This window comes from Dermacentor variabilis, chromosome 4 (assembly GCF_050947875.1).
Source record: "Dermacentor variabilis isolate Ectoservices chromosome 4, ASM5094787v1, whole genome shotgun sequence".
Classification (NCBI taxonomy): Eukaryota; Metazoa; Arthropoda; class Arachnida; order Ixodida; family Ixodidae; genus Dermacentor; species Dermacentor variabilis.
The window spans coordinates 144,092,260-144,111,715 of NC_134571.1; the positions used below are offsets into that span (position 1 = coordinate 144,092,260).

Genomic DNA, 19,456 nt, shown 5'->3' on the forward strand with positions numbered 1-19,456 from the left:
ATATGTTTTTTTTCACTTTGCCGTTACAAGATCATTTATTGAAACTAACAGATTTCAAGATGTATTAAATAAAGCAAGTAGAGTTTTTAAAACATGAATTTTAATTCACCTTGTTTCGCTAGTAATAAGGCTGTACGATATCTTAGATATTCAGGAATACCAATTCAGTACTATCCTGATTGTTCAATTCATTCTTACCATTTTTTGGGATTGCTTGCACAGGAAAACATGATGCCTGATGTGAAGGCATTACTGGGAATTTTTTTTTTTGCCACTTACCCACCAGCTATGTTAACACATAGACAATGCATGGCCCCAAATAAATAGAACATCGTGACACCAACGGGTTGTTTCGGTGCACGCTACCCGCCGTGGTTGCTTAGTGGCTGTTGTGTCGGGCTGCTAAGCACGAGGTCGCGAGATCGAATCGCGGCCACGGCGGCCGCATTTCCACGGGGGCGAAATGCGAAAACACCCGTGTACTTAGATTTAGGTGCACGTTGGAGAACCCCAGGCGGCCCAAATTTCCGGAGTCTTTCACTACGGTGTGCCTCCTAATCAGATCGTGGTTTTGACACGTAAAGCTCCTTAATTTAACTTTTTTTTCCAATTTTTCGATGCAGTTGATTGTGAAACTGTCACAGGCCACTTCAAAAAAGTATTACGCAACGGCTTCTATGCAGATCGAATTCCAATGCGCCTTGCGGTCGGAGCAGTTCATTGCTAGACCCTTCTGTGCAATCGACGCCATCACACTTCAAGACTGCACTGGAACGAGAGGTACGTAACATGGTCTTTCTGAAATAAGTACCATATAGACAGCGCTCTGTGGTCGTATCTTTACTGTCCACCTTAAAGTGACACTTTGCGCTATTTTACGCTTGCTTTGTTTGATTCCGTAAACGTGACTCAAGCTAGGGAACGAACGCATACCAAGAAAGGCGCCAGTGAAGAATATTGTTGCCCGTACGAATATAAAGTGACTTATGGATCTCTCCACGTCGAGGCTCATCACGTCCCTGCTAAAGCACTATGTATGCACTTTAATATTTCCATATGTTTTTCGTATGGTTCTTATTTAAATTACGCGCAATTGATCTAGAGTCCTTGGAGTTTCAGTAAGAATTATACAGAAAGGATGAAGAATTACCAGAATGCCATACAGAACGTTGCACTAAGGATGGTTCTGAATCAACTTCCTGGTGCGAAACGAACGAGCCATCCAGTGTCCCCACAGAAAGAGACCATATTCATATGAGCACAGGTGGGTGTTTCTCAATAGTCTGGTGATAAGCGTGTTACTTCGTTGCAACTTTGAGACACCGTTTAGGATGAGTGGTATTACAACTTCTTTCTTTCCGCATTTTTCAAATTCTCAACAATAGAAATGTGGCATTATTCCTTATGATGATATAATGACGAATAATACTGCAGCCTTGAAATAAAAAAAATTACTGACGATTACGTTACTTCCTAATGCGAAATTTGAGCGCAGCAAATAAGCTGTTTCACCTTTTGGATAGATTGAGGCAAAGAAATCGAGCAACACATGTATGCGCTATCACATAATTTTTTTTTTATTTTTCACACGTATTCCTTTAACAAAGACTCCACTAACAGTTCTTGACAGTCATGAAGGAAGCTTTGTGGTCGGAGAAATAGACTGATATATGTTCGACTTGGTACACCAATGCTTGATTCTCAAAGACGAGATCTATACAAGTGCCTCGCGAGGCTGTCACAGCCGTGGGGGAAGCAGAGGCTAAGCGCCGCCGCCGAGAAGACCCTGCCGTTCGCGCCGCCGAAGCGGAGGCTCATCGCCGCCGTCGAGAGCAACCAGCAGTAAGCGAGGCTGAAGCAGAAGCTCATCGCCGCCGCCGAGAAGACCCTGCAGTTCGCGCCGCCGAAGCGGAGGCTCATCGCCGCCGTCGAGAGCAACCAGCAGTAAGCGGAAGCGGAGGGGGGCGGCGTGTACACCCAGCGGCAAACGATGGGGGCAGAAGCGCGCGCAGCAAGCGGACAACACGATAAAGGGAGGAGGGAAGAGATAGCAGCGACTGACTGATGCCGCTGACGGCGATAGTGAGTCAACCCCAGCTATCCGCCACACAAGAACAGGGGGGGGGGTGACCCTTTCCTCCTCTTTCTGCATGGCGGCGACGGTGTTCTATGCAATCACGTTATCTTGACTCTCTAGCGGCGTCAGCGGCATCCAGCGGTATCAGTCGGTCGCTGCTAGCGCTGGGGGGATGAAAGGGGGGCGGAGCTGGTTACGAGGCCGACGACGACGCCGACGACGACGACGACGCGAAACCCAGGAACGGACGCCAAAGAGCTGCGCTCTAAAACAATAACGATATGAACCAAGAATTCACGCCCTTTAATTTCATGTCATCGTGTTAAGGATAATTGACGCCATTCGATGGCACCAGCTGCCATTTATCACAGGGAAAACGAAATATAAACGCGCTGAAAGTACTGCCACATACGGAAGGATATCCAAGTGTGTGTGCGTACCCGCAATGTTGCCAGTCAAGTAAAATGAAGTACTCAAAACGAATTAAAGAACACGAAGAAACATGCAAAGTTGAGTGACTACATTAAGCGACTCAAGCAATACCACCATGAATACTGACACAGTTGCATAGATGTATAGTTGCACTTGTAGTAGGCATGCAAAATGTGTTATGCTAAGGCGTCTCCTACAACAGTGAATGTGCAATCGACGCGTGCCTTGCAGTACTTACCGCGAGTCCTGGTGGAGCTCTCAATCATTTCTCATTTTATGGATTTTATTAAACGTTACTGGGGGGGGAGGGGTATTAATGACTCCAGATATATCGATGTCTTATTGCCCCATGTAGGGTCAATAACGTACTGCTGTTCTACACTATACATTCGCAACTGAAATTAATTCATCTTTGAAGTTTCTGTTAGATAGAGTTGAAAAAAGGCGGTGTTTCTGCCAGCACCCTCCTCTTCCAATGCTTAAAGGTAGTTCTGCGCAAATCATTACTTTTCTAACAAAGCCTTATTCGTGACTGGAGGGATTGATTAATTATTTTTCTTTAATTCTGAGTCAGACAGGCATACACTGACTACCACCAACGCCGTCTTTCAGCGCTCTGACTTATTTTAGTCTCCCTTGTCCCCTATCACACTCCTACAAAGACAAAAAAATATTGCAGAAACTACGCTAGAGTTGTCCAACTATGCTTAAGCCTGCCAACAAGTTTGAGCTGGCCCAATTTCAAATTTAATGTTTGCTAACCACCGCATTTAAGTTGGCCCAGCTAAATGTTCAAGTTGGCCCACCCCCAAGTTTAAGTTCGCCTACCCTCACGTTTACCTTCGTCCACCTTTAAATTTACCTTGGCCGGCCCACCCCTAAATTTATCTTGGCCTACTACGAGATTTGAAGTTGGCCATTCCCTACTATGAGCTTTTCCATGCATTTTCTGAGGAGACATGTATCCCTTTTGGTATGCTCCTCTTTTTTTTGGAGGGGGGGTGAAATTGGTTTTATCACTTATAATGTTACGAATAATCGACATTGCCCAACATCTACGAAACATCTACTAGGCATTGTTGCCAAATCTACAATGTTAGAAGGCATGTTACCAAACATCTACAAGGCGTATCATGATCAGTCTCTAACTCCATACCACGCCAAAACAAACGCCTTCAAGTATTATTTTTTTCCACGTACAATTGAGGAATAGAACAAGCTGCCTGCTGATGTCATTAAGACCATTGATATAATATATTGACAAATTGATTGCTTTTCATTCATAGTCATGCACCACACTGTATAAATTTTCTCCTGTTACTATACAACCTGCCCCATTGTAATTTAACGCTTATGTTTTGTGCTGTCACTACGCTGAATTTATTTTGTGCGTCTTTGTATTTTTATGCATCTCCTGCAACGGCCCGCCGTGAGGGCCTGCGGTATTTGATAAATAAATGAAATAAATTTACAGTATTAAAGCGACTGAATGGGTTAACTTTGGAAATTACATAATTTTGTGCAGATACACTTTTCGCGTGACGGGCTATAATGTACGCGCCAACGAATGCTTACGCATTGAAAACGCTTGTTCTTCAATCGTTCCATAACCACCACTAGACGTTTCGCTCATCAGGTCAATTGACAGCACATCATGGTTTGTGAGGTGGGGACGGTCGGCAAACAGCTGTTCCAACGATATCCTCATATTTAAGAAGCCATTTGAGCGATTGATGAAATGAAAAATATTTTGCATGGTTAAGAATTTGGAAATCTATTTATAAGTGGTCGATTGAGTTTCTTTTAAGAAAGATGTATTACTGCTTAATTACAGCAGACGATCGCGTAGTGCAAAAAGAGTAACAACTTAGAATTAGGAATCGTTTGCATTTCACGTCTGTGACTTAAAAGTAAACACTACGAAAAATAACAACAGAGTTGACTGTGAGCGAATGGTCCCGGTAAAACGTCAGGGAGCAATGCAAGCACCATATTGCCATGGTACATCTACAGGCTACAAAAACTACGCATTGCAATTGCATGAAAATGCACTGACGTATATTGCGCATATTATTTTCATTTATCTTTTTACAGAAGGTAATGACGATATTTGCTTGCCGTGCGTGTCATAATTTCCAAGATGCATGTTATATTTGCTTTTACTGCTGTTAACAGTTTAACTTTGATTCCTGAAGTTAGTTTAATAGCTAATACTCGCAATCAATAAAATCAGCTACGCACGCCTAGAGCAACGTTGGCGCCCTTCTTAACGCAGATTCCGCTTATCACACCCGCATATCATCCGCATATCATCCGCATATCATCCGCATATCATCCGCATATCAACCGCATATCACCCGCATATCACACCCGCATATCACACCCACATATCACACCCGGCTTTGTTGCTCAGTGGCTATGGTTCTGGGCTGCTGAACACGAGGTCGCGGGACCGAATCCCGGCCACGGCGACCGCATTTCCATGGAGGCGAAAGGTGTAAACACCCGTGTACTTGGATTTAGGGGCACGTTAAAGAACCCTATGTGGTCAAAATTTCCGGAGTCCTCCACTACGGCGTGCCTCATAATCAGAAACTGGTTTTCGCGCGTAAAACCCCAAACTTTTTTATATCCATCACGGCTTTCTTTAAAAGCAGCGGAACCGTATCCTTTTATTTTGATCTTGTTTATCCGTAACTTAATCTGGAGACGTCGTTTACTGCTCCTATGTTTAGATTTGCAGAACCGGCACTGCAACTTCGAAGATGGCTGGTGTACATGGAAAAATATGAACAAACCAGCAAACAACAAATTATCCTGGATTCTCGGTGGGGGAAAAGTGAAGACTACTCTACTGAGACCACGTCAGGACCATACGATCGCAAACAATTCAGGTGAGGCACGCACCACCAACAAACAGTGAATGATATTGGTTAATTTGGTACATTGTTCCTGTTAGCCAGTCACAGAATTCGTTTTGATGAAACGAGGTACAAAGCGTATGAACAGGGATAAGGTGCCTCAAAAAGGCTGGCCAACGTTTCGATAGGAGAACCTATCTTCGTCAAAGGCGGCCTCCTCATCCTCGGCACGTTAGGTTTAAAGGGTTAGTACAGTGACGTCACGTGCGGTTGTTGTCGGTGGGGGCTGGATGAAAGGAGTCATTTGTAGGGTGTGTATTTGACGAAGCGCCGGCCAATCTGTAGTGGCAATATCATTACAAAACGCAGATCACAATGTAGACTTTCTCTGCCGGACTGGTGCTGTTAATTCCCTACTCGTATGACTTAAAATAATCAGTGCGCACAAACGCCATCCCTGAACGCGCAAAGTGCCTATTTTTCGCGAAATCTGACGTATTTTAATGTGATTCATTGTGCATTCTAAATGCACTTTATTTCAATTAAGCTATATAAAATATTAGATATGAAACGTAATCGACTATGCTCCTCGAACAGAACATAACCACTGATTTAGAGGAAGATTGGGTAAGTACTGAAAAGTAAGAACGAGGGGGGGCAACAAAGCCTCACCTAAAAGTGTACACTATGTGGCATCAACTCGTCCAGCTAAGAGATAGAAACAGATTTCATTGGATGCGAAAGGTGGGATGTCAACCAACACAAAATAACAAGGGGGTGTCAGATTCCTTGAACTATGTCGCTTGATAGGAGGAACTTTAATTGCACATTTGTCGCCTTCTGGTGTTAAGACTGCATACGACGGCCCTCCAAATTGTCTGCTGACACAGTGGCCGGTCATTGAGCTGTGCCAAAGCTGACTCAAGGAACTGTCTCTGGTAGCTGTAGAGAGCACAATTTCAAGGTCAGTAATGCGGGAGTATGTTCTGAGCCGCCCTACAGCCCTCAAACACATTATACCTTGCTTATAATTGACAAAGCCCATTAGCGTGAGCTCGAAACGTATATGTCAGATGTGGACTTTTAGCCGCAAAATAGAACCACCACCGCCGTCACCACAACCTGCAGAGCATCATCATCATCCTCACCATCATGTCTCGTTCATTGGTGTTCTCCGTAATGAGAGCCACGATAGTGTTGCCTGCTGGGGCCACACTTGCCAATGCATCTGATAACATTTGCGCCTTGTCTAATGATGTGTGGAAATCTCCATCGTGATCGAATTATAAAGGCGCATCATAGGACATGCATTAGTAGCTTTAGGCTCGCATGAGCGCATTTCTTACTACCTTTTTTTTTTCAGGTTCATACGTATTCGTGAGCAACCACAACATAAGAAGCGGTGACTCAGCCGGGCTTATCGGAGAGAGCCTTCCTCAAAACAACAAGATATCGCAGTGTGTCGTGTTTTGGTACATCATATCGGGGCACAATGATACGAACCTTAAGGTGAGATTTGTACTTAAATGGCGCAATATTTTTTTTCGCATTTACATCATCAATATTTATGGAATGTAGCATGTTTTTTTTCACCAGCCATGATGAGACAGGCGGGCTCACGAACTCCACTTTATCTTATCCTTTACATTTTACTCACCGCTCTCGTCACACCTTAAAGGTTCAAATGAAGTGCAACACTTCACTTTTGACTCTTGTGAAAAAGGTTTCAACGATAAGAATAACGTTATTATAGTAAATATTCAGCATTGAATATGACTACTACAACACACACAATTATCTCGAGGCCTACCCTCCTATAGTTCCCACGACGTTTAAACGGTCCCTGAAGTGGTTTCGACAAATTTTTTAGGCGCCTAGGGTAGAGCTACAGTGAAGCATTAGCGCCACAATTTAAGTGAAGCGTCTAATATTAAAAGTGCTACGGACGACTTCAAGTTACCTATTCTCTAGCCATGCTTTTTTTTCCTGAACTCGTTCGTCGAGTGATCGGTGCAAAGCTCCGCCTTCAATGGCTCTGCGCAATGACGCGACATCATGGCGTCTACTTCCAGTTGTTTTCAAGCTATTGCGTGAAAGCTCTCCGATCTCTCCGCTACCCGCCTAGCCATCGATCCCGCGCGAGAGCTATCCAAGCAGCCTGCGTTGCAAGCGTTCGGTCACAGCGCTGAACGTATCCGGTATTCCGATAACCGCAGGCGAGCTGGGTGTCTGACGGATGGGCGAAGGCGTAAACTGAAGCCTCTCTAGGCTGCTAGCACTGTGATGAAGAGGATTTGACGTAAACGTGAGCGGGCTGAGCGTCCTGCATGGTGCAGCCACCTGGTGGCGTAATGCCTAACCAGCAATGCACAGAGCTACTATTGCTTTAAGCAAGCGTCAAACATTTTAAATATTGAAAAAAACAATGTTCTCACGATTACAATGCCGCGTGCACAAGCGACAAAGTAGAATATACTTGGTTACTGCTATATTAGCACTTTGTCTGTTTGAGCGTTGTGCCACATGGCCACCATGCTGCACTGTGCAGACCATTCATGTTTGCTCCTTCACCCGTCGAGTAAAACGCCAAGTCTGCTTGGCGTTTAGCCTAATACCGGTCACACTAAAACATTATTGTGGTAGTATCGTCTGGCGTGAAGTGACGGCCACAAACGCGGAGGTGTTGCCGCCGATCGGATATACCCACAGCCGGATGTGCTGCAGCCACTCCACTCGCATATTGCCTAGCAGAGGCACACGCTGTCACAGCTTGACATGCCACCGGCGGCTTGATTTGCAATACACAATGTCAAAACTTCGGTCCGTTGTGCTCGCAAAAAGAACGCTTGATACAAACAGCGACTGCGCAGCTTGCGTCAAGACGGAGAACATTGTAACAAGATCAAATGATACTTTCTGTGTGTCGGTAGTTTATGATGTAGCGATAAATTCTCGTTGTACATTCTTGTTCTGTTACCTTTTCTCTTAGAAAGAAATTAACCAACAGTGAAACTATTACGAGCAACATTTGTTCTCAGTAGAGTTGGAAAATTTGTCGACGACGCCACCTGGGCAGCCAGTAGGATTGCTCACCCAACTGTCGTCAATTAGGCTAACTACGCTGATAACTTAGGACAGCGTTGCCGCTGTGATCGGTGGGGATGCAAATTTTTAAAACCTTGCAATAACTTGCATGTTTTATGCGAAGTGTTTATATGAGTCACTTAATTATCAAAAGGACCTGCCCTAAGGCCTCTACGTTTGTACAAAATCGCTTCAGGGTTGCTTCAAACGCTTAGTGTGATGGTGATGCATTTGAACGTTTTTATTTGAAAAGCGAGATCGCGCGAATCAATTTTTATCCGAAATGCCCAGGCTTCGACAACAAGAAATTTATTATTGTCGTTTATGCTATGCTACTCCTGTCCTCCTTAATATAAAGCACCAAATTGACAATTTCAAATTGATGCCAAGTGTGGTATAGACAAACGAAACGCGACTTCACAAATGCCGATTGTTCAAAGAGGTTGTTTGTCGCTAGTTGGGCTTCTTTGTAAGTGTCCGCACCAGCTTTGTCTTGCGTCATTTATTATGAAGAAATCCGCCATACGAAGTGTACATGAAACCATGGTTAGATAATTCAGCATTGCCTGAGGCTGTTTCTTTTTAACTACCCAACTTCTGCTGATTAGGGAAGGAAATCCAACTATGTGGAGATATTACGTCACCATTTCTTGCGCGCATTCTATTTCGCAACGATGTAAGTTTGCAAGAATGGCAAACTTTTCCCTGATCCGTTCGTGACAGTTTTCAGTAACTAGCTTCCGCCAGCTCAGAAACAGGATAGGAAAACCCATAGTATAAACTCCCAGCAGCAACGCCACTGCTTTCAGATTAATGTAATAAAAACAAATACGCTGTAATAAAATATGCAATCTGCGAAATAGTTATCCACGTTTTCGAACGTGAAAATCAACCCCATAATTTAATTTATGATGAAGCATTGTTCGAATGATAGAGTAAAATCACTTTAGCGACTAATTCTTTCATCAGCTATATATTTGCGTCTATGTCGACGAACTTAAAAATGCGGAAGCATGTTAGCTTCTATAAAAGGTGCTGCACACTTTGATTGGGCGCTACACTGGAAGCAACGCGGATGCAGGCCCATCATGGAATGCAAGACCGTTCTGCTTAATTGAGGAGCTGACTGAACCTTTCTATATCCAAAATCAGGGCGCCACGTGCGTGAGCCAACCTCAGGGGCGTCTTTAGATAATGAAATGTCGTACCTTCATACTAGTTTAATGTCTCGCGTAGCTGGCTGGTTTGATGTCGCGGTAGACAAACTTCATAGGGATTGTTAACTTACATGTGCGCCTGCGTTATTCAACTTGAGTTTTATAATAATAGTTATCCCCAGCTCTTTCTTGGTTTTAGTCTGTTCGATGCATGGTGTGTGACATAGCTGGGATAAGAGTAGTGTATAATACTTGCGTGATCTTTAAGAAATGTTGGTTTTAAGTTAGCGTTTGTCACGTCTACCTCATCTTTGTCCTCGTATTTTTTCAACTCTGCTTTACATTCACAATACAAGCTTACCAACCCGTCCAAGGTGCTGCACTTCTCAGTGTTTTGAGAATATATTTCTGATCTCAGCAACGTCAACAGAATGCAGAAGCTATGCATCTATCTCCTAGGTTCCATATTGTCATAACGTTCACTGGGACCACAAACACACCTACAAATTGAATACTTGTTGCTTATCTTGCTGAAGCAAGTGCCACAAATGCATTGACCACTATGAAAGACATTTCGCAAGATAATATCATACCTTGCTAATCTTGTGTCGCGAAACACAACTAAAAATGTCTATTATCGAGTGAATATGAAGCGGGAACTGAACATATGGTTATGATAGCAACAAAAATGATTAATTATTATGCATAAAAGCTGACACGTTGTCCTATGTTACCAAATATACCCCGATCGGGTAAGATGTAATCATACTATTTTATTTTATTTCACGGTGATCAATTGATCTAACGAATTGTTTCTCGCCACTTGTTAAAAATGCTCCTGTTTGCAGGTTCTATACCAGAAAAAGGTACCGCAAAAACAACTTTATGTGGCCCTGTGGAATCAACAAGGCGGTGACCCTGTCACTTGGCAGCAAGGTCGCGTTGCAGCCCCACATAACATAAGGGTGAGGAAGAAAGAAGACGACTGTTTTTATGTCACATAGTAAAACGTCTCTTAGAACGCACTGATGTTTTTAATGCAAAAACTCACTTTAGAGATTCATTACTCGTTAACAACCCCTTGTTAAAACTCATAGGCAAGCGTTTACAAGACTACAGCTTGTTATCGCACCTACTCGGTAAACTTACGTTAAAAGCAATTATTCCACCTATGCTCCAAAATTGTTTAGTTGCCGTTAAAGCGAGAAAAAATAAGAATCCCTTTTGTAATTCCTGCAAATCCTCATTGGCTGAGTTGCCCATATGTTGTAGTCACTATATAAACTCCTGGGTGTTTCCAGAGATGGACATACTTAGGTAGGTCCCGGGTATTGTTTTGTTTTCGGCGAACATATTATCTTTCTGACAGAATTAAGATGAATTGAGTTGAATTAAACCCTTACTTTCCGCTCGCAACGCCACTGGTTTTCGGCCGACTTAAGGTAGATTAGCTTCCGGGTTCCTGCATACAACGCCTATGATTTACCTTTTTTTCGTATTTGTATTGATTGCTCTTCTATCAAGCTCTTACAGGTTTTTCGAATATTCCTTGCAAATTATCTTGAAGGCGTGGGACCCTCTACGAGCGCTACACCTAGGCAACGCCCCTTTCTCTTAGCACTAGTTATAAATAAATACGGCGATCATAAACAAGATCTTAGCAGTGTCGTACACGAGCAAGTTTACAAAACAAAATGAATACAAGAATGGCGAACTATACGAAAAAAAATTCTTCACACAAGCCCTTCCCACAAGCGCAAAAAGCAGGCGCAAAAACCAGCGCTTCAACATTATTTCAGCGAGTTTTCCAATCACAGTCAAACAGTGCTATTACTAACAATCTCAGCAAGTGCAAAAAAAAAGATTTTTATTAAAGATATGTCTGGGAAAGTGATAACGAGTCCTGTGTTAGTTTTATCGGCCAGCTTATTCCAATCTACTATAATTCTAGGAAAAAAGGAATACTTGAAGCAGTTGACACGTAGTGTGGATGGAGGATCCTATAACGTAAAACTATTCCAATATATTTTTCTTCCAATCTCCTGACGTCAAATTTGCGTAACCGCCGACGCAAGCATCGGGCGGTTACCTGGAGGGTTGTCTCAACAGACCAATCAAACGCTCTCCTCGTACATAGGAGGTCCTTTTTGTTTGCCTGAAAAACGAATTACATTGCCTACACTGAACGGATTGTCTTAACTAATTGGCTCACATGAGGCGAGGAGTACGCTCACGTGGAGAGGGATTCGACGTGGCCGAGCCACTGCACTGAAAATCGATAACCGGATGAAGCGGGTGGTGCCGGCGTCTGCGATTGGTCCGCTTTCCCTTACAGAGCTTGCGGTGGCTCGTCGACAATCGCGGCGGCATGCAACGGAAGCTTAAGAATGATGCTAAAACGGATCCTCAGCAAAAAGGAATGGACAGAACGCGCTCGTAAACGTGCAGAAAGTGCTCGAAAACATTACACACCACGGAAAAAGTTTTATTACACGCAAATAAACCCATGCTCTCCGGCAGTTGCGAGTAGCCAGTGCCTGAGCGATCGGCGGCAGCCATTTTCCATTCCTTTCAGAACAGGGCAGCCTGCGGCTATTCAGAAGAAAATTGAGTTTTGTTCGGCATATTAATGCATCGTTAACACCTGCACGTCACTATGACGCGGTGAGTTTTTGAAGTTTTGTGACGTCTCGTGACAGGCAGGTGAAGTGGGTGCAGCCCGAAAACTCTAGACCAATAGACTAGGGCTAATGGCGAAAATGCGTCGACTCAGACGTAACTATTTTTCTTTCGTTCGGTCAAATAATGCATAATCAGTATGTGCCTGTCTTATCAGATGTTGAGCTATCGCGGTTTTCGTGACGTCGCCGGACAGACAGGTGAAGTGGAGGTGGTCCAAAAAAAAAGTTTTCTACCAATCGCGGAGGGCTTATTGCAAAATTGGACCAGAAAAGTTTCGAATAGTTTTACGTTATAGCGCCCGCAGTTACAGCTAGTGAGTGTCGCTGTCTGGCAGCGTAACCTGTTGTACAGGTGATAATGTGAGACGTGTCGATGTGGTAGTGACCATTTATTAGTTGCAAAAAGAATTTTAAACGACATACACGATTTCTATCACTTATAGAAGGCAAGCCACGCTGAGATAATAGGTTAGTAATAGAACTACGCCCATATGTATCGTAGATGAATTGAACTGCTTTGTTCTGTAAGGTTTCTAGCTTTCCAATATCGCTTTCAGTGAACGGGTTCCATATAACTACAGCATATTCTAAAATGGGGCGGACGAGTGTTTTGAAAGCCAATAGAGGTATTGTTGATGTCCAGAATTTTAATAGGCGTCTTAGAAAAAGCAACTTGCGTTGGCAGTTTGCTATTACTGTGTCAAAATGCTTTGACCAGGAAAGTCCTTTGTTATGTACAGGTCAAGGTACATATATTGCGTTACCTGAGAAGAAAGCGTTTTCTGTGCCATAGCGATATAGCAGTGGCTTCTTTCTTAAAGTTATCCGCATATATATACTGTCTTTTCGAAAGTAATGCACATTTGGCATTGTTTACACCATTCAACTACCTTAGTAAAGTCCCTGTTTAACCTGAGTTGGGCTTCTTCCGTTATTATTTCATCGTACAGAACGCAGTCGTCAGCGTAAAGCCTGATTTTAACAGAGAGGTTAGTGATAATATCATTTATATATATAACAAAAAGAAAAGGGGGCCAAGAACGGATCCCTCTGGGAAGCCAGAATTGACAGCAGCTATATCAGAGATTCTTTTATTTACAGTAATCAACTGATGGCTGTTTGTAAGGTAGGCTTTAATCCAGGCTAATATGTTGTAATTTTTAAGCACAACTCCTAGCTTATGAAGCAATTTAATGTCAGACAGCCTATCAAACGCCTTGCTGAAATCCATGAATATAGCGTCTGTTTGTTTCCCTTTATTTACATTGCTAGTAAAGCCATGTATGATTTCAACTGTTGAGTAGTCGTCGAAAGGCCACTTCTAAAACCATGCTGCATGTTTGTAGAACGTTATGTTCATCTAGAAAACCAGTTATATGTTATGAATTATATATGTTAAGAGCTTACAAGGTGTTGATGTTAATGAAAGCGGTCAGTCATTTTTGATGCGAGATTTAGCCGCCGATTTAGGTAAAGGTTTTCTTCTAGCAATCTTCCAGTCTTCCGGTAATGATCGTTCGTTGATTGACTTCGCAAATAGAATGTACAGGTATTTTGCACACTATTCAGCATAACGCTTAGGAAAATAGTTCGGAATATCATCTGGCCCTGGATATTTTTTAATGTCAAGCTTTAACAATAAATTTGGTATAGCCTGTTCAGAAATAAGAATGTCGGAACATTCTGTTAACCATTCTGTTATTCTGAACTATTCTGAACGTTCGGAACTATTCTGTTATTCATAGACAATGCAGAAAACGACATTATGCTTTGTCCCTGTTTCCCTCTTTTGTGTTCCTAATGCCATCACCCGCCGCTGTCAAGTTTCATAGAGCCTGGAAAAACGCGTTCCTTAATTAATGTAGCCTCAGTACTTCCAGTAATCAGTACTTCCACAGCGAGTTAGTGCTGGGTACTCGAACCACGCGTTAGATGCTTTAGACCTAAGCTGAAAGTTCTGCAAGATCTGAACATTTTCTGAAACAAGCTGTCATCGGCCGCACTGTGACCAAGCGCTGTGACTAAACAACAGAGCAGGATGAAAGCTGTTCTCCGTGTCCTCCGTCTGAAAGCCGAGTCCATTTGTTCTGGACGGGGATGGACTTCTATGGGGCGGTAGAAATCACGCTAACCTGGGTAGCCTTTATGAACTTTATGTCAGAGCTAAGTCAATGAGGAGCGTCGCTTGCAATAATTAGCTAATGTTGTATGCTAAACTACTATGTTGTTACAAGTTAAAGGCGCACTAGCGTGAAGCGGCTAAGAATGTTGCTAAAAGAAAACGCAGTCTCCTTACACTATTCTATCAAGAAAGAAGCTTTTCAAATCTTTCTAAAATATTTGCGAAATGTTATGTGTTTGCTAGATGATGACGCATGTCTTCAATATATGGGATAATAAAGTGTGTCAGGCTGGCCAGTTACGACCGATGACCTTTATTGGGCTGACTTTTCTATACATATCAAAGCAGGCTTGGAGTGTAGCTTCTTTCATTAGGAGTGTTTGTGGCTATCGTCTGGCAAAAGCTGACAATACGCGTTAGTGCTCGGGCAGTCAAAATGTCATAGCGATGATGCTTCACGCTAGCGGCCTTTTCTTGCAGATAATATTTTTAGGAACTGTTGGGCCAGCGTCAAGACCAGCTTACATTGCGCTCGATGATATCACTATCGAGGAAACAGACGACTGCGACACCTTACCAAAAGGAGCCGAAGCTTTATCCGCTGGTAAGCTGTTTTATCCTTACGGCGGGCTGTTGCGGGAGAGAAGTGCGTGTAAATGTAATTTAGAAATCAAGTAGGCTAACTTGTCGCTTCACATTACTTCTTCAGAAATATAGTCATGGTAGTTTATTAATATAGATTATGATTCACGTGCTACATTGCACTCTGTAAACCCTTCAGACGTGGCTACATTGGTTGACCTAGCGACATAATAATAGCTTCGCGTGAGCTGAACTCATATTCATCACCAAGTTTAGTTTGTACGTGTACCTATTACCCCTTCGTGAAATACCAGACACGCAGAAATGAGCTCCCACAATCGTGGCTCCAATCTTTGGCCCGAATTTTAACCACAGGAGACGCAGCTTTAATATCATTAATCAAACCAGGTTCTACTTAGCTGCTGGTGTAAACCATCGTCAGCGACGTAATCGCTGACAAGTCTACACATTTTCTTTTTACAATAACATTCATATAACACAAAAACCTTTCTATCGAGTATTGTTGAACAAATAATTGTAAAATTTTCCTAACAGCACTTTGCTGTTGTTAACGCCTCTAGTAACCCGGTTTTTCGGGAAGAGGACAAATTAAAAGCTTTTTTCTTTTCAGAAAACTCAGCTAGGACATCCTATACAGCTGTACCAAGGACACAAATTTGGCAGAAAATTTTCATTAAAACTGCCTTAGCGGTTATAATTTAGCTTTCAAGGGGGTGAATGAATGCCTATCAATAAAAATGGGGTATAAGTTCTCGTCTGCTATTGGAATGTGAACCCCTACGTCACTGCGCAAAGAACAAACCCAGCTGTCCTCCATAATGAAATCCTTGCCTCGCTCATAGCTTTACGAGGCTGGAAATCGCTTAAGTAGATTAGTTCAAACACTACATATGACCATCAACTAGCTATAAATTGCTGTCTGTAGTCAACAAGCGAATCTCTTCCAATCCCAATAAAAGGCTGGAATGGCATTTCTGAACCTAACAGTTAGATTCTGGAACGGGCCCAGAAACAGTTTCTAAGCATATATCGTCATCTCCTTGCTAACAGCAACACTGGACCTGACCTTATCCTAACACTGGATTATCTTCACTGCCATAAATTGGCTGCCGACTTTATGGCTCTGACCTTTTGGTTCTTTTCAAACTACCTTACGGTATCCTCAACTGCGCCCAACTTCTCAGTTTTATCACGTTTCGAATGCCAGACCAGCTAACCAGTGTACGCAGACCTTTCTATTTTCGCGCGTCATATACTCCACTCAGTCGTCCACAAAATTAATACGCTTATGTTCTTGATGTCGATATTTTTCTTTACTCTCTGGCATGCATATATTTTAGCTTTGCGTTATTTCGTTGTTTCACACACTGTTCAGGTGGGTTTTTCCTGCTTCATTTTTCAACTAAGCTTGCATTTTCTTGTATCTAAACAGTTTTATGTATATTGCACTTTTTTATAATGTCTGTTCTCTCACATTTTACCTTGTTGTTAGATTTTGTTTATACTTTCTATATATCAAAACCTATTCCCGTAAATCTTGTTCTTTTGTGTATTGTTCTTATTGTTTGCACGTGCCAGCGCTCAGACGTTGTGGTTGTTCCTCCGTACGTTAAATTAATTACTGAATAATTTATTGATTATTAGTGTTACTTGATGTATGATGATGCATTAGTGTTACTTGATGATGATGACGTGCGAGGCTTGATGTATGTGCTACATGGCAGACGTTTTTCTTAGTTTTAACTGCGACGTTCAGATTTGGAGATCGAACCTGCTCTTTTTCCCAATAATTCTGCCACGCAAAGTCAACGTTTGCAACATAGTAGCGATACCTCCAGCTAAACTGGCCCTGCTAATAATTTCAACCCTTTTTCTGATCAAGAAGCATGTTGGAAGATAACTACCGTATCTTTTTTAATTGAATTTGGCGTTCATTAAGGAGCGATTCATAGCTTCAGATTGTCCATGCCATCAGCTAAGACATCAAAAGGAGCAGCTCTGCAGATTTTTTAATTGCGATGATCCCAGATTTTTATAAATTGACACCTGTACTTATTCGTCCTTTGAGGTCACGGGATCGAATCCCGGCCACTGCGGCCGCATTTCTTTGGAGGCGAAATTCGAAAACACCCGTGTACTTAGATTTAGGTGCATGTTGAAGAACCGCAAGTGATCAAAAGTTCCGGAGGCCTCTACTATGGCGTTCCTCATAATCAGAAAGTAGTTTTGGTACGTAAAGCTTCACAATTTTTTATTTGTCCTTTTCTCGGAGAATACATTTCATCCACTAACAATTTAAAGTTATCGCTCAGCGCCGGACGCGCCTGCATAATTCGGCCTTACTGGAATGTTATCGATGATTCTGTCCGTAGTCTGTTAGTGAAGCTTGTGTAATCTGATCGTACGCGCGACGCGAATCGTTTAGTACTTTCTGGAAGACATGCGGGCACCAGCCATCACTATGGAACCTGGATAGTGTATAAAGACCAACGCACTTGACCGGCAGATCAGATTCCGCCGATCGGCGACCGCATTCGCCGCGGTCGTCGTGCTTTGAGTATCACTTGCAGTGGTAGGCACAGTTTCGCCCAATAAAAAGGTAATTACAGTTTTGCTCCTGGGCTCTTCGCCGTCACTACTACATGGCAATATGTGCAAGGTTCCTGTGTACCAGGCGCTAAAAACTGTGTTGAAGTAATCTTAGTTCTACCTTTTATATATATATTTAAAAGTTCCATCCCGATGCGCTGGATAGACTGACGAAAGGCTCTAGCTTTTACGCAATTTTTCTCAATTCCACAGAAAACGCCAAAATATTGATGCGAAAGCACCAAATGGCCTATTGAGCGAGAAAAAGCCGGCGTATGTAGAAGTGAAACATCATCTAAATTCCCATTGATAGCGAGGCGACGCGGTGTTGCGTAGAAAGGGAAAGGGCATCGCCGCGATTCCACGTTACCAGCGTGCCTGGACGGAGCAGATACGATGACGTGACGTCGCAGGCCGACACGGGTCGTCGTCGACGACGCTGTCGCGTGACGCGCGCGTTCGGGTACCGCTCTTGCTCTCGGAAGCCGGCGCGCGGTCCCGCTCTTTCTGTCTCTCGCTCTCTCTCTTTCTGTCACGAAGAAGAACGTGTGCGCATGCGCGGCACTATGTATATCAATTCCTGCTTTTCTGGGACGCCCCAATACACCAGTGATGAGTTAGCGCCCAAGCTGTCCTGTCCTCTTCTTTGGCGGTGTTTCTTTGTCCTACAATGGCTTCAATATTTACAAATTTATACGGCCGATAAAAAAAAAAGCTAGTACCCTGCTAAACTCTACTAGCGAATAAGCATGTATAGAGGTTTAATAATTTGCTGGCGCAATCGATGATTCGCCCTTCGGGTGACACTGCGGCTTCTTATATAATGAAAACAGCCATTGGCCGAGAACCGGCCCATCCGGAAACGCGAAACATCAATGTGGAAAGAATCAGTTGAAAGCAGGGCAACCTTCGCAACGACGAAAAATAAAGCTGCTATTTCAGACAAACAATTCATTGATTAGGCTATAACGCTAACCTTATATTATAGAATAACTCGCTTATTGTAATAATTAATGTGGTACTTAAGATAGTGTTTATTTATGAAAGCGGTTGCGATGGATATGTGTATCAAACACTTAAATAAAAGTGAATACTATAGTGCCTATATGACTTCCAACGTCTAAGCAGTGGCATATGTCGTTGCTGAACAGTAATAAATACGTTACGCCACTGAAGGCGCTATTAAGGCATGCCGTGTGTTGGGTAATAGTTGCTTTGGCTCAAGAAGTTTCATGAAGGGTTTATCGATTATGTGTTCCTAATAAGTAGAAATTATAGGTTATTTGATTTCATAGGTACGTAGAAGCCTAATATTTCTTAACTTATATGATGGTTAACCTTAGCGACTCTCCGTGATGAGAAAACCACGCACAAATGAGAGGATAATGAAAAAGCGTTTTATGTGATACCAGTTCATTTGCATTGACAATTCAGAAAACAAACAAACATATTCGAATCGATCAGAATCACCAGAATTTTAGCGTCTAAGTTTAACAAAAAGTTCATACCAGCTTTCGTAGCAACTGAAACATCTTGAATAGCTAGTAGTATCTATTGCTGCACGAAATAATTCTGGGATTTCTGCCGTGAAATCATTCGATGAAAATAGGAATGCAAGACCTAGAAATTCGAACAGTCTCTCGAAGAACCTTCTCACCAAGTTCCGCATACGAAGCTGAAATTCGGTTTGGTGTAATATAAAACAGGAATTTTCAAAAAAAGTATTTAAGCGATATGCGTCTAGACGTGAAACAATATTAAGTGAATAGGTATCACGTTCCCATGTGTGTGGCCCACAACAAGTGGACGTTGCAAAGTTGAATGCAATGTGCATCACGAAATATAAAGCA

General features: G+C 42.7%; 1 protein-coding gene across 1 annotated transcript in view; it reads left to right on the forward strand.

Annotated features, from left to right (window-relative positions):
• The window catches only part of LOC142578378 (MAM and LDL-receptor class A domain-containing protein 1-like), a 241,392-nt gene that overhangs the window by 26,795 nt on the left and 195,141 nt on the right, over positions 1–19,456 (forward strand). Inside the window, exons 6-10 of the mRNA XM_075687771.1 lie at positions 624–780; positions 5,245–5,403; positions 6,734–6,879; positions 10,460–10,576; positions 14,895–15,018. Coding sequence (XP_075543886.1) covers positions 624–780; positions 5,245–5,403; positions 6,734–6,879; positions 10,460–10,576; positions 14,895–15,018 — 703 coding nt within the window. The remainder of the gene's footprint in view (positions 1–623; positions 781–5,244; positions 5,404–6,733; positions 6,880–10,459; positions 10,577–14,894; positions 15,019–19,456) is intronic.